The sequence below is a fragment of the Mus caroli genome, chromosome 9, assembly GCF_900094665.2.
Source record: "Mus caroli chromosome 9, CAROLI_EIJ_v1.1, whole genome shotgun sequence".
Taxonomy (NCBI): Eukaryota; Metazoa; Chordata; class Mammalia; order Rodentia; family Muridae; genus Mus; species Mus caroli.
Window position 1 is genome coordinate 34,055,470 of NC_034578.1, and position 14,122 is coordinate 34,069,591.

Below are 14,122 nucleotides of genomic sequence, written 5' to 3' on the forward strand. Positions count from 1 at the left end.
AGTTCCTACCATCTCTTTTCACTACCCCTTCACCTGACCTCTTCCCACATCCATTATAGCCACAGTTTCCCTCTCCTCTTATGTAATTACGTATGGTTGTTAAATTCCATACTTAGCCTAGCCCACGACTTCTGTAGTCCCCTCTAATATCTCTTAATATTTTTTCCCAAACTTTTATACTGATAGCCTTTTAAAATTTCATAGTTCCATTTAAAAATTTAATATAAAATATTTATAATTTTGAGATAATATTATATTTAACAGTATATATTTACTATTTATTATATATAATTAATAATTATAGTGTTATAAGTTGGTCTATGTATTTGATGGATAATGATTAAACTAGCATGCTTGACCTTTTCATTTCTTCTAACATCATCATTCCTGTGTGTTGGGTCTTTGTGTATGTTGGACTTTTTATTATATCCTTCATTTACAAATTTACTTTGAATACATGGTAGTCGGATCTAAATTCTGTTTGCTCTCTCTTTGCTTCCACACTTATCCTAACATCTGGGATTGATGCTTTAGTCTCCTTTAACAGTTGGATTTTCTGCTGTAGCTCTATTCTTAACCCATGGCCATTATTGTAGCAAACACTATGTCTACTCCACCTTACAAATGACATTCTAAACTAAATGGTTTGATTCCTTTGTCTCACAGAGGTGTTCCTTGTAGAACAGGGCAATAGTAGAGCCTACTTAGTATCCACTTAGTAATATTTTTATAGAAAAAAAATCTGAAGTAATATATGTAAAACACTTAGTAGAGTTCTCATCCAATACATGGTTAGCTTGTAAAATAAATGAATTTTATTATTAGATGGATTCTTGAATCTATTGGGTGGTATTCCTGTCTTACAATATATATATAATAATTATGCATAAATGGGTACATTGTGGAGTTGAAGACAATGAAAGAAACAGAAACTGGGAATGCAGTAGTAACTGACATGCAGCTCCTAAGGATAATTTACTTTCTGGAGCTAATGCAGGCTTCTTGCTATCTTTACACTATGGAAAGATTCAGAGGTTTAAGAAACCATATATGATCATGCTTGCTGGGTGGCGATGGGTGATATTCTTGAGTCAACATCCTCGTACTTCTAGTTTGAGGAAGCAGATGATTCAGAGGTGTTTTGTTGCCTTTACACACACCATATAGATAATGACACAATAGAATGCAATACAAATAGAAAAAGAAGTAAATAAATGAAGGTGCACTGTACAGAAATCCATGTTCAGGAAAGAAGAGAGGTCTGCAAGAAAAGGGACAGTTAAGAATAGTTCTTCCTACACTGCTTTCTGCTTGGGCTTCATCTGCTCCTTAGGGAACATGACTATAGTGAGTCCCCTGTGGAGAGGATTTGGAGACACAGTTCCTATGGCAACAGACTTCAAAGTGACATAAATCCAAAAGCACTTTACTTGCTTTTTCTATCATCCCAAGAAGAACCCTCTGCTGTACCAGGAGAAATGTCAACTTTTAATGAAGTCTGAGTGGGCTGTCTGCACCCCAAGGAATCCTTTTCCTACGGGGCTCATTTTTGGTTTGTAATAAAGGTTTATTTTCTTTAATTGTGAGTTAACATAAATGAGGCTGAGAGAAGAATTGGGATTTATCAAAATTATTAAGGCAGGGACACATTTCTAAATCTAAAGTTTACACTTGAGGTCTCTTGTTATTGAGAAGTTACTGAAATGCACTTCATTAAAACATTTTTAAAAGACTTATTTGTTTTGCCTGCATGTATGTATGTGTACCATGGACATGCCTGGTGCTGCTGGAGAGCAGAAGAGAGTATTAAATCCCTGAGACAGGAGCTACATATGCATGTGAGCTACCTTGTGAGCTAGGAATTGAACTTGGGTTCTTTGTAACAGCAACTAGTAAATTTAACCACAGAACCATCTCTCCAGTCTTGAAATATACTTCACAGTGAGCATTGATACACATACAAACATCACCCAATACTCATACCTAACACCCAGCACTGATACAGGAGTTGCAATTAGCTCAATAAGTGGAGTACAATCAGTGGCTAACAGTATTCTCTTGACAAAAACAAACAAACAAACAAACAAACAAACAAACAAAAACCTAGCACAGGATGTGGAATTTGACTGACTACTAACAAGCTTAAACAATTGCTGGGGGCCAGGCAAATCTGGGACTTTTCCCCTGATGCATGGGGAAGGAGCTTAATTCCTTGTCTAAACCAGGCACAGGTTTGGAAAGGCCAGTAATGCCTGGAGTCAGGGCTCCAAGGAGCTGAGATTTTGGGTCATGGAAGCTTGACTTCCCTCACTTTTTTTTGAAGGTCTAAGGTTATAAGTGTCAAGGCTTCTGAGCCCCTGGTATATAGCACACTTGAGATACTCTGTGTTCTCTTTGTGTAACAATACTTGATGAGCTTCCTGCCGATTTTGTCCCATTTCCTCCCTGAAAACTATACATAAAAAGCTGTACTTCTTAATAAATGTGACTGCATGAGCCATCAGCTTGTTTATGAATTCCTGATCCCAAACTTTCCCATCGTCTTTTCTTTTTTTTTTTGCGATTTTCTTTTTTTTTTTAAATTTTGAATATTTTTTATTACGTATTTTCCTCAATTACATTTTCAATGCTATTCCAAAAGTCTCCCATACCCTCCCCCCTCTCCCCCATTTCCCTACCCACCCATTCCCATTTTTTTTTTGGCCCTGGCATTCCTCTGTACTGGGGCATATAAAGTTTGTGTGTCCAATGGGCCTCTCTTTCCAGTGATGGCCGACTAGGCCATCTTTCGATACATATGCAGCTAGAGTCNGGGCATATAAAGTTTGTGTGTCCAATGGGCCTCTCTTTCCAGTGATGGCCGACTAGGCCATCTTTCGATACATATGCAGCTAGAGTCAAGAGCTCCGGGGTACTGATTAGTTCATAATGTTGCACCTACAGGGTTGCAGGTCTCTTTAGCTCCTTGGGTACTTTCCCTAGCTCCTCTATTGGGAGCCCTGTGTTCGGTTCCTTAGAAAATGGGACATAGTACTACCGGAGGATCCAGCAATACCTCTCCTGGGCATATATCCAGAAGATGTCCCATCGTCTTTTCTCATCCTCTGGTTCTCCCTCTCGGGAACCTGTCCCTGATGAATGACCTGCTGGACCAGGTTAAGTAATAATGTGGTGATAGGTTTGTAAGAACCTTCCAGAGAACTGATATGGACAGAGAATGGAAGGCAGAGCACACACTTTGCCTGTGAGTGTTTGAGGAAGGAGAACTTTTGTTGAAACGAGAAATGGATACACAAAAAAGAAAACCTGAACCTGGGAGAGAAAGCTTACTTGTTTTCATGATTTAGGTTTTGTGGCATGTTTGAACATGGATTTTGAGAAATAGGACATTGATGGTGGGGTAGGAATTGAGGAGATGATAACAACAGTGAAGGACCACAATATTATCTGAGGATTCAGCTGTGTGAAAATACCTTAGTTTTTTTTCCTTTTTTGACAATTTCGTATGTATATCCTGAGTTTTTCCCTCAATCCCTCTTCCCTCTTCTTCACTGAAAAATATCTTCTTCCTAGAAACCTCCATCCTAATTTGATGTCCTTTTAATACCCACCGAGCTATGGTCACTTGCAGGAGAGGATTGTTTACTGGACAAAGCTTTAGATATAGAGTTGTTTTCATGCTGCTCTGACCTCTTTCAGTTCTCCGTTTGTTCTAGCTCTTGACTGCCCCTTTCTATCCATATAACTTTCAACATGACACATTCTCAACCATTCTATCTCTATATTGTATACATTTTATTTTTGTTTTGGTATATTTTTAGAACAGCATGTCTTATCCACAAGTCAGCCTCTTTGCTGGGGTCCTCCATTTTATTGATATAATTTGGCCCTCATTACCACCTTACCATTATCTTGTTGTTGTTGTTTTCTTTTTCAAGACAGGGTTTCTCTGTGTAGCCCTGGCTGTCCTGGCACTCACTCTGTAGACCAGGCTGGCCTTGAACTCAGATATCTGCCTGCCTTTGCCTCCCAAGTGCTGGGATTAAAAGCATGCACCATCACTGCCCAGCTCCATTATCATCTTTATTCTCATTTTCCAGATGGTGAGTTTGGGAATCAGACATTAATAATTGATAATGATTTTAGATCCTAAGTCTTTCTGATACTTAATAGGTTATGGTCAAGATACCGTCTCTAGACTGTGAAATTTCAGGTAATTGATAAATGTAATTATTCACATTTGGTTTTATGGCATGAACCAAACAGCTCTTTAAAAAGCATTTTACCTGGAGTTTCTGCAAAGGTCTAGGCTGGAGACAGAAATGTGCTGTGTAGATAATTTTTAAAGAAAGTATCCAAGGGATGAAATGAGTAGAATGGGGGAAGAGGGAAAAATCAATGCAAGCATATGGTATTGGGTACCTTAATGGAGCCTTTGAGATACTGCAAAACATGAACCGCTAGAAAACAGAAGGACATTTAGTCATTGGCACTTGACAATAACTACAATGCCAAACTTGTGCAATATCTTAAAAACTGATATATTATCACATACATTTCATTTTGTGGCTACAGAGATCTGTGGCAAAAAGTAGGAGATAACTGTTGGGTCAAAATGCAGTGTTCTTTGGCCATACCTGGACATAGCTAGTTGCCATAGCAAAAATATATCCACACAGTCAAAAAAGCAAGGTTGAATATTTGGAAAGAAGGAATAAATATGTTCAGTGAAAAGCATTGGGTAATGGGGCCTGAACTGAGGGCTTTGTAAAATATTCAAAGTAGATGGTAGAGGTACCACAGCTATTAAGCAAGGTCAACATTTTAAAATTTATAAGTCCTAAAGATGTATAAAAACACATTTTGTTCCAGTTGCAAAGTACTTGCTTTAACAGTCCCAGTTTCTTGTCTTATTGATGGCTCATTTAATTAATAAATTATGCCTGAGCCACAAGTTACAAAGAACACTGGAAGGACTTTTCCATCAAATTGCTGATGTCGAACTGATCTCTCTCAGCACAATCTGACCAGGTCACCCCCTTGTTCAATGTGGTCCATGGATTCACATCATCTATACTGATATTGTGGTATTCAAGTTTCTCATCGGCATGACTATTCCAAGTCTGATGTCCTAACTCTAAAGGTCAATTAGATGTTTTCCAAGGCAGTGTAACTGTAGAGGTTGGAGATACATATTTATTCTTGATTGTACCATCAAACAATTCCCTGAAGACTGGAACTTTGTTTTTCTTGCTGAAAATATAAACATTGGCTAGGGGATCTCTGGCTAAATGCCCAGATAACAAGTGGAAGAATTAGAAGAGCAATGTTGGCTACAAACCCTCACTCCAAGAGATTCTTATTTATTATGTTTGCATTAGGGGAGCAGGATCTACATTTTAAATAAGATTGTAGTTCTGTAAATGTGCAGCTAGGGTATTTTAAACTACTTTTAAAACACTTTTTTTTTTTTTTGATAAATTGAAATACTGCTTTAAACTGATGAGGTCCTAAGAGTGACATTAGACTGTCATTAAACTCAGAGGAAAGTCAGACAGCCTGGGGCACTGTGGAGGTAAATTTTTTCACAGAGAGGAATTAGAAAAAGAGCAAAGGAAGAGAACTTATACAACTGTCTGGAGGAGTGAAGGGAGTCAAGTTAGAACACGTTCTCTGCCTAGTTATCAATTTTGGGAAAACTGTTCATAACTGATGGGGACTGCTCATTAATACCAAGCTTAAATTCCATGAGAGAACAGTCTGGCTTCTCCTGATGAACTGAAATGTAAGCAGCCTGTGCCACACCCTTCTTTGAACTGGGGTAGCAGTTTTTATTTACCTTTTCTTGACCTTAGTCAGATATTAAATCGTAGTTTTCAAGACATTGTCAGAGCCTTGAAAGGAAGAATCTTACTTTGTATATTTCATAACGTCCTACTGGGAGATAATAAAAGTAATTTGACTCCACATTTGAAGTAAGGTAGGAAAAGGTGTTTAATGTAGTCTCCATAGCTTAATATCTAGAGAATTATTTCATCTCTAAAGTGGGGTTGATAAATTTTGCCCATATGATTCAAGGGAGAAGAAAAGTGTACCAATGTGTGCTTACATCAACCCCTCCTCACCCCCTTCAAAGTATTCTGCCATGCTGGGGTCAGAAGAAAATGCTAGGATGAAAACAGTTTGTAATATGCATTAAATAGAATACAGTAGATTGCAATCCTTTGCATAGTACTGTATAGATGTTAAATGAACACACATGCACACACACACACACACACACACACACACACAATTTAATAAAGGTTCTTATGTATTCCAAGCTGGCCTTGAACTCCCTATGCAGATGGGGATGACATGAATTATTTTTTTCTGTTCATCCTGCCTCATATTCCCTAATGATAGGATTACAGGAAAGCACAGCCAAGCCTGGTTCACCTTGAACTGGGAATTAAACCCAGGGCTTTGTGTATGCTAGATAAACATTTATCAACTAAGTTACATCCTCGGTCTCTCAACAAACTCTCAACAAACATTTTTATTACCAAAAGTCCATTCAATTAGTATCAAGGGATAAGGAAACATTTTTTTTTTCTTTTTAAAAAGTCAATATCTAGTGTTGTGTCATGACCCCCAGGAGATCTCAGACTTCTTCATTAACTAAGTCCCAGATCTGCAAAACCAGAATGCAATTGCTCAGCCTTCCTGAAAGCTGGAGAACCTTAGGGAAGAGCTCTTTAGAGATCTTCTCTAGCATACACTGTCCAGACAGCTGAGAGGGCTCTGACACACAGGCCTGCCGAGGAAGTTAAAGTGTCTATTGTCTGTCTTTGAGTTAGCACTGCAGCCTCCTCACAACGGGAAGATAAGAGTTGGATAAAAGCCTTGACCTTTGGAGCTGAAGGATGATGAGTGGCTGAATCTGAGTGAAAGAAGATTTGAATGATTTCCAAAGCTCTGAGAAAAATTCCCTCTGTCCCAGGATAAGAGTTAGAAGGATACGTAGGACACTGGCTGGCTTCAGCTTCTGAAAACTCTTCTTATAGACTGGCACCATTTTAAACTTAAACAAAAGCTGAAATTAGAGGGACACACAGTACAACCAAATTAAAGACTTGATAATCCCCTCACTGGCTCTCTGGGATCCTTTCTAACCTCAAGGACCCTTGAGTCTTCTTCAAGGCATTGGAGTGTGAAGTCAGTGGGACCCTGGAAACAGCTGCACAGGCAACCAGAAACCAGACTCTGCTAAAATTCATAATCTGTGTGTATGCAGTTCTCTAGACTCCAGGAGGTGACAGGGAGGGCAGCAATGTTTTCTGTCCCACCCCACTACAATGACCTTTTTCTCTTGTCTCTGTCTCAGCAGAATGCTGTGAGGATGGCCACTGAAAATGCCTCTGTGACAGAGTTCATCCTTGCAGGCTTGACAGACCAGCCAGGACTCCGCATGCCCCTCTTCTTTCTGTTTCTAGGTTTCTACATGGTCACCATGGTGGGAAACCTGGGCTTGATCACCCTGATTGGACTGAACTCTCACCTGCACACCCCTATGTACTTTTTCCTCTTCAACTTGTCCCTTATTGATTTCTGTTACTCCACTGTTATTACCCCCAAAATGCTGGTGAGCTTTGTCTCAAAGAAAAACATCATCTCCTACTCTGGATGCATGACCCAGCTCTTCTTCTTTCTTTTCTTTGTTGTCTCTGAGTCCTTCATCCTATCAGCAATGGCATATGACAGGTATGTTGCCATCTGTAATCCTCTGATGTACACCGTGACCATGTCTCCCCAGGTGTGCTTACTCCTTTTGCTAGGTGTGTATGTGATGGGATTTGCTGGAGCCATGGCCCACACAGCATTCATGGTGAGACTGACCTTCTGTGCTGACAAGCTTGTCAATCACTACATGTGTGATATTCTCCCTCTTCTGGAACGCTCTTGCACCAGCACCTATGTAAATGAGCTGGTAGTCTTCATTGTTGTGGGCATTGATATAGGGGTACCCACAGTCACCATCTTTATTTCTTATGCCCTCATCCTCTCCAGTATCCTTCGCATCAGTTCCACAGAGGGCAGGTCCAAGGCCTTCAGTACCTGCAGCTCCCACATAATTGCAGTTTCTCTCTTTTTTGGATCAGGGGCATTCATGTATCTCAAACCTTCTTCCCTTTTGCCTATGAACCAGGGAAAAGTGTCTTCCTTGTTTTATACAATTGTGGTGCCCATGCTCAACCCATTAATCTATAGCTTAAGGAATAAGGATGTCAAAATTGCTCTGAGAAAAACATTAAGCAGAAGTTCATTTTCCTAAGGAAGAGATAATGTTTTGAAGAGTTGCTCTTTTCTTTCCCCTTTCATAAATGACTGGGTCCTCATGTGTTACATAGAGGAAAATTACATTCTTTCCTGGGTGGGTTCATTTCCCTGTGAAAGGCTTATTAGAAGATTCTTAAAGATACAGAATGCTCATACTTAGCACACTTTTCAAGGACCACACATCAGTTCCTTTTATTACTGAGAATAGATGCATATTCATGTCTCTTCCTGGGCCATGTGTATCAGTCTCTTAGCAGAACAGCAGGTAGACCACAGGTTCTATATTTCACATATTGGTTGCTTTCCATTATGGCTTCCTTTCTTCCTCCCTCAGGCCACAGAACACTTCATTTCAAATGTAAGCTGGGCTAGGATATTAAAAACTGGTTGTGACTAAAGAAATTTATTCAACATTTTAAGAGATAATTTTATTTTATTTTTTTAAAAATTTATTTATTATTATGTCTAAGTACACTGTAGCTGTCTTCAGACACACCAGAAGAGGGCGTCAGATCTTATTAAGGATGGTTGTGAGCCACCATGTGGTTGCTGAGATTTGAACTCATGACCTTTGGAAGAGTAGTCAGTGCTCTTACCGGCTGAGCCATCTCTCCAGCCCCCTGAGATAATTTTAAATAGAACTTTTTTCACAAAAAGGTAGTTGGTTTAAGATTTTCTTGAGATGGTCTTGGATGAACGATCAGAAAATTTCTTGAGGCATTTTCCAAAGTTCAGAGCAAGTTTATAATGACCTCTAGAGTAGTAAGCATGATACTTCCTGAGACAGTGGTGTGGAACCTGGACTTTTAAGGGTTTGATATTGATGCTGACTGGAAGAGCTTATAGAAAAGTTACATTTTAGAAGGATGGGCATTTTCTTTTTTTAGGAAACAAAACCCTCTGAATACCAGGCTGGTCTCCAAGTCATTAGGTGGTAAGACTGGCTTTGAACTCTTGATCTTCCTGCCTCTACTTCTCAAGATCTGGGGTTACAGCACACACCACCATGCCCAGCTCAGTGAGACAATTAGTATAGTATTTCATTATTTTCATATTATATCTTTAAAGTTATCATGGAGAAGTGTGCAGCAAAGAGTTTCTCGTTAAGAACCTAGAGAACATTTTAGAAGACTACAATTGTTTGTGTTACAAGTCACAATCAGGTTATCTCCAGACTGTGACCAGTCAGCAAAAGAAATGTGCATTGAGTGTCACAGGTACTGTAAGCAACAGAGACTTAGATGATTACAAGATGTTTCATTGTACCTTTTTCAGATCAACTTTCTGTCACTCAGTTTCTCTCCCCAAGTTATAGATATAATTCCCTAAAGAACTCCCCTTCCTTCTGGGTTATTTTTTGGGTCAAGCCAACTGCAGCCTTGGCAGTGGAATCAAGAAGCAAAGAAAAGATGACATGGTGGTATTTATTTTTGGACTTCTTGCCACCTAGGCTAAAGGAGCAGTAACTAAATGCCCCATTTTCTATTGGGCTTACCTCAGCTGTTTCTTCATGCCAAAGTATCATTGTGTCTCCCTGGTGCTGTTGCTGACTGAACAAGATTGGCAATACCTTTGTGATTTCTCTTAACCACAATTTTGCCTAAACTTGTGAACTAGCTCTTGCATTGTATTTTCAGTCATTTTGTTAGACTGGATCATTTGTTTTCTCCTAAAACTTATGGAGATAGCTCCCAGTAACAGGTGGATGAGCTGATAGACCTCAGACTCATAAATTGTTAAGCTGATATCATTATGTGGAACAAGGTTGTTACCTTTTGGCTTAGGAAAAATTATAAATAGTAAATTATTTTTTTGTGAAGTAATGATAAGTGAAGGTTATCTTTAGAAGCTCTCTTTAGAAGAAGTCTCTTCCATTTGTAAGACAAGAAGTTTGGACAAATGTATAGTTTTGACTTTTGGGTTGATGCATATCTATAAAGATAAATTCAAAACCCATCCCAAATTTTATGCCTATAATACAACTCCTATGCTAATACTGCAAGAACATCAAAGAAGAGTATGCAAAAAGAGATCCAGGAATTCTGCAGGGTGCTAGAATCTTCTAGATATGGCAGGAATGCCATAACCATGAAATCTTAACATTGTGGCTCAAACAAGTCCTACATGACAACACCCCAGTGTTCATGAGTGAAATTTTACAAGGTCCTACTCCTAGATGAAGAGCTACAAGAAATTAATGGCTGCCTAGAGTGGGCTAGAGGAGGGGTTGGTCGAAGTGTTTGAAAACCCTTATTAGAAATAGTTGTTGTTGTTGTTTTAAACAACAACCTTAAAATATCTTCTGATAAAAATTAATCCAAAGAGAAAGAAGTTGTTATTAGTATGAATAAATGAATAAAAAAAGAAAGATGCATGTATAGGGTTGTAGTTATGGGAAAGGGGATAAGGAAAAGAAATAAAAAAAAATTAAAATGAAGTAAAAAAAATTAAAGAGCCTACTCTTGGCTGCCAGACAGTGAACACTGAGAAAGACAGGGCTCACAGCAAGCCCTTTTTTTTTAATCTTTTGCCTTTGACTCAACTATCATGATTGTATAACTTTCTATCATATCAATGTGTTATGTGTAATTACCAATCTTCTATTGTTGTGTATTAGGTTATTTTCCATCCTCCTAAATTATGCTTGTTAAACATACTTATATTCACCAAGTCTTAAGTTTCTCTTCTATTAGAATATATATGAAAAATAATGGACTATGGATATTCCTCTATGGTAAACTGCCTGCTTCATAAGCATGAAAGAACTGGAGTTTGAAAGTCTAGTACCCACATAAAAGCCAAATATGGCAGTACTTGCATCTTGAGGATTCTTGAGTTTTATAGAAATTTCCCTTAAACATTTATTTAATTTGTATACATCAGTGTTATGCCTACATGTATGTCTGTGTGCCAGTATGTGACTGGTACCCTTGGATGTCAGAAAAGGACTTCAGACCCTCTGGGTCTAGAGTTACAGACAGTTGTAAGCACCCATAAGTTGCAAGAATTGAGCCCAGGTCTCTGTAAGAAGAGCTAGTGATCTTATCTACTAACCATCTCTCCAGCCCCTGAATTTTTCTTCTTGAAAGTTTATTTCAGTTGGTTCTCTCTCTGGGTGCTACTGAGGCATTCACTGCCATTCATTTTGAATGGTGGCCGCACTCATTTTATTGTCCTCTTTTAACCCTACCTTTTGTATTTCACCATCTGCTTTTGATAGCTGTCTGAATAAAGGATTGAAAAAATATGGGCCATGGGGATTCCTTCATGGGTAAAATGCTTGCTTCATAAGCATGAAAACTGGAGTTTGAAAGTCTAGTATCCACATAAAAATCAAATATGGCAGTACTTGCATCTGTAACCCTAGTATTAGGGGACAGAAAGATTGATCCTGAGGATTTGTCAACATAACCAGTTGGTGACCTTCAGATTTAGGGAGAGACCCTGTCTCAACTTCTGGTCTCTATATATGCACTCACAAAAGTAGCAGAGGAAGAAGAATCCCAAAGTGGATCTCTGGTCTTGACAACCAAACACACACATGCACATGTACATCCACATGTAGACATACACATATACATACATAGACAATTACACATACAACACATGTATATACAAAATAATAAACAAAAAGAAATTAGAGCAAAACTGGAATTTGTCTTTTCCTTATTCCTTACATTTTTAAATGTGCTAAATAGTTTATTTTATTGCAGGAAGAAGAGATTCTCTGAGAAGACTTAGGTTTTGTGCATATCTATGGTTAGGTATTCTTCTAGAACGATCCCCCCCACCCCCGTTTGTGTCAACATCTTTTCTATGTGTTCTCACAGTATTTAGCATTTAACCATTATCTGTTCAGTTTTCTATATCCATCCCCACCATAAGTTGGGTGGTACAGTTTGTGCACACATCCCCAGATGTCCCTTGTTGGCATCTTATACCTTCCCACCCCTGCCTAGCTTAACATGTGTCAGGTAGGTGTTATTATCTTTGGGCACAAGAATGGAGCATGTAGTTTTCGAAGCTGCTTTATGAAATGGGCATTTATGTTATCATTCTCCTGAGTATGTCTTTCTCTTCCAATATAGAAATGGACAAGTTTGGAGTCACTGTCCATTCCTTGCAAACCCCAATTATATTTTCTCTGTTTGCTTGTGAGCCCTAACTTGGTGACTAATGTAGAAATGTAAATCCCAACTTTCTATACCTTCTTATGTTAAAATTCATGGCATTAGATAAGATGATTAAGCTCAATCTTTATCTAATTAAACCTTGGAAGGATATTTTATAAAATTTCCAAGTTTCATAATTAATTTTTCACTCCATTTCAACTAATAGCCCAGCAATAACAGGAGAGAAAGCTTAGGCAATGAGAAAAAGGAATCATTCACATTTGTGACTGATTTTTTCCAAGTCCTGCCTGGATCTCTGTTCTCACAAGATGAGTTTGCTGAACACAAAGCCTCCAATACCATAGCGTGATTCTTTTTTGCTGACTTAAAGTACTTACTACTGCTATGTCAGGATACATTGTCACATTTTTCTCTCAGATGTGAATATGTATTGTATAACCTTCAGGATTTCCTCTTTAGACATTTGATAATGTAAAGGCTTTGCCATCAGTTGTTTAGTGACTTTATTGGGAATGGTTACTCCTTTGACATTTAAGACTTGACAGTAATTGTAGTGTGTTATTTTCAGACTTTACAAAATAAATACGTGTTCCCTTTCAGACTTTTACACAGAGTTTTAGTATATATTGATAATTCTTAATCTATTAGGATTTGATTGTTTAAGAAATGGGGATTTTTAAAACTCAGTATAATCTTTTTAGTTGCATTATTTCCCCAAAATGATCCTCTTTAGTCACAGATCACGTATATCATGAATGTATGCATTCTAATTTTGTCTAATGGATTATGATTCCTTGTAGTCAGCACTTAGTTTAAGAATCAACATGCAATGACTTGGATGAAAGCTGTTCTATGCCTGGTTTCTATGACCTTTTTAATATATCTTTATTAAAATTTGAGAATCTTATTTCTTTCTGGTAAATGATTTATTTTAGACCTGTCATGTTCTACACTGGTTCTGTTTTGAGACTGTTTAAAACTAAGACATGGGTGTGTAGTAGGATGTGCCATATTTGGTGTGATTCTGAGATCATGTGGGAAAACATTCATATTTGTAAAGCACACATTTAGATATTTGTTTCTCTGAGCACATAAATTCTGTGTGAGTGGGAAGGTCTGCTGACATTTAAAATAGTGACACATGTATTGTGTCATCCCTGGTTCCCTTTTTACTTAGTTACATGACACCTTCCTCAACTTTCCATTAAGTTCTCGTGAGGCCACACAAAAGAAAAAAATGAACCAGAGATGAGAGGAAAAAGGCATATAATTTGGTTGTAAATTAAGTTCAGTTCAGTTTTATTCAAGATATGACCATTTGTTTCATTTGCTCCCTTCTTTCTTTTTCATTTTGCAGTGATGTATCCCTTTAAAAGAAAACTGCCCAGGCTATCAGTATTTGAGAATGAAAGTAGATATATGGACAAGAAGTTTCCGTTTAAAACCTCATGGTTTTCAATTCCTAATACAGTTTTGAGGCTTTCTGTGTTCTATTAATTTTATGTACAGATTCTTACTTAATTTTTTACACAACTGTCTCAGACAATTATGTTCATTTTATAGAGGAGAAAACAACAACAACAAAATTCCATGAAGTGAAGGGACCTGCCTAGATTGGACCGATAATATGTGGCAGAATGAAGAATTGCATTTGAGCTGTGTAACTCTAG

At 38.0% G+C, this 14,122-nt stretch overlaps 1 protein-coding gene across 2 annotated transcripts; it reads left to right on the forward strand.

The window, feature by feature from the left end:
• The first annotated feature begins 788 nt into the window (after nucleotides 1–788).
• LOC110301335 (olfactory receptor 145) lies at nucleotides 789–8,342 on the forward strand. Of its 2 annotated transcripts, XM_021171772.1 has the most exons (2): nucleotides 789–799; nucleotides 7,381–8,314. In XM_021171772.1, the coding sequence occupies exons 1-2, from the start codon at nucleotides 789–791 to the stop codon at nucleotides 8,312–8,314; spliced, it is 945 nt and encodes a 314-aa protein (XP_021027431.1). The 2 variants fall into 2 exon arrangements, with proteins under 2 accessions (XP_021027431.1, XP_021027432.1); XM_021171773.1 differs by lacking the exon at nucleotides 789–799 and having other exon boundaries at nucleotides 7,307–8,342.
• The last annotated feature ends 5,780 nt before the right edge of the window (nucleotides 8,343–14,122 follow it).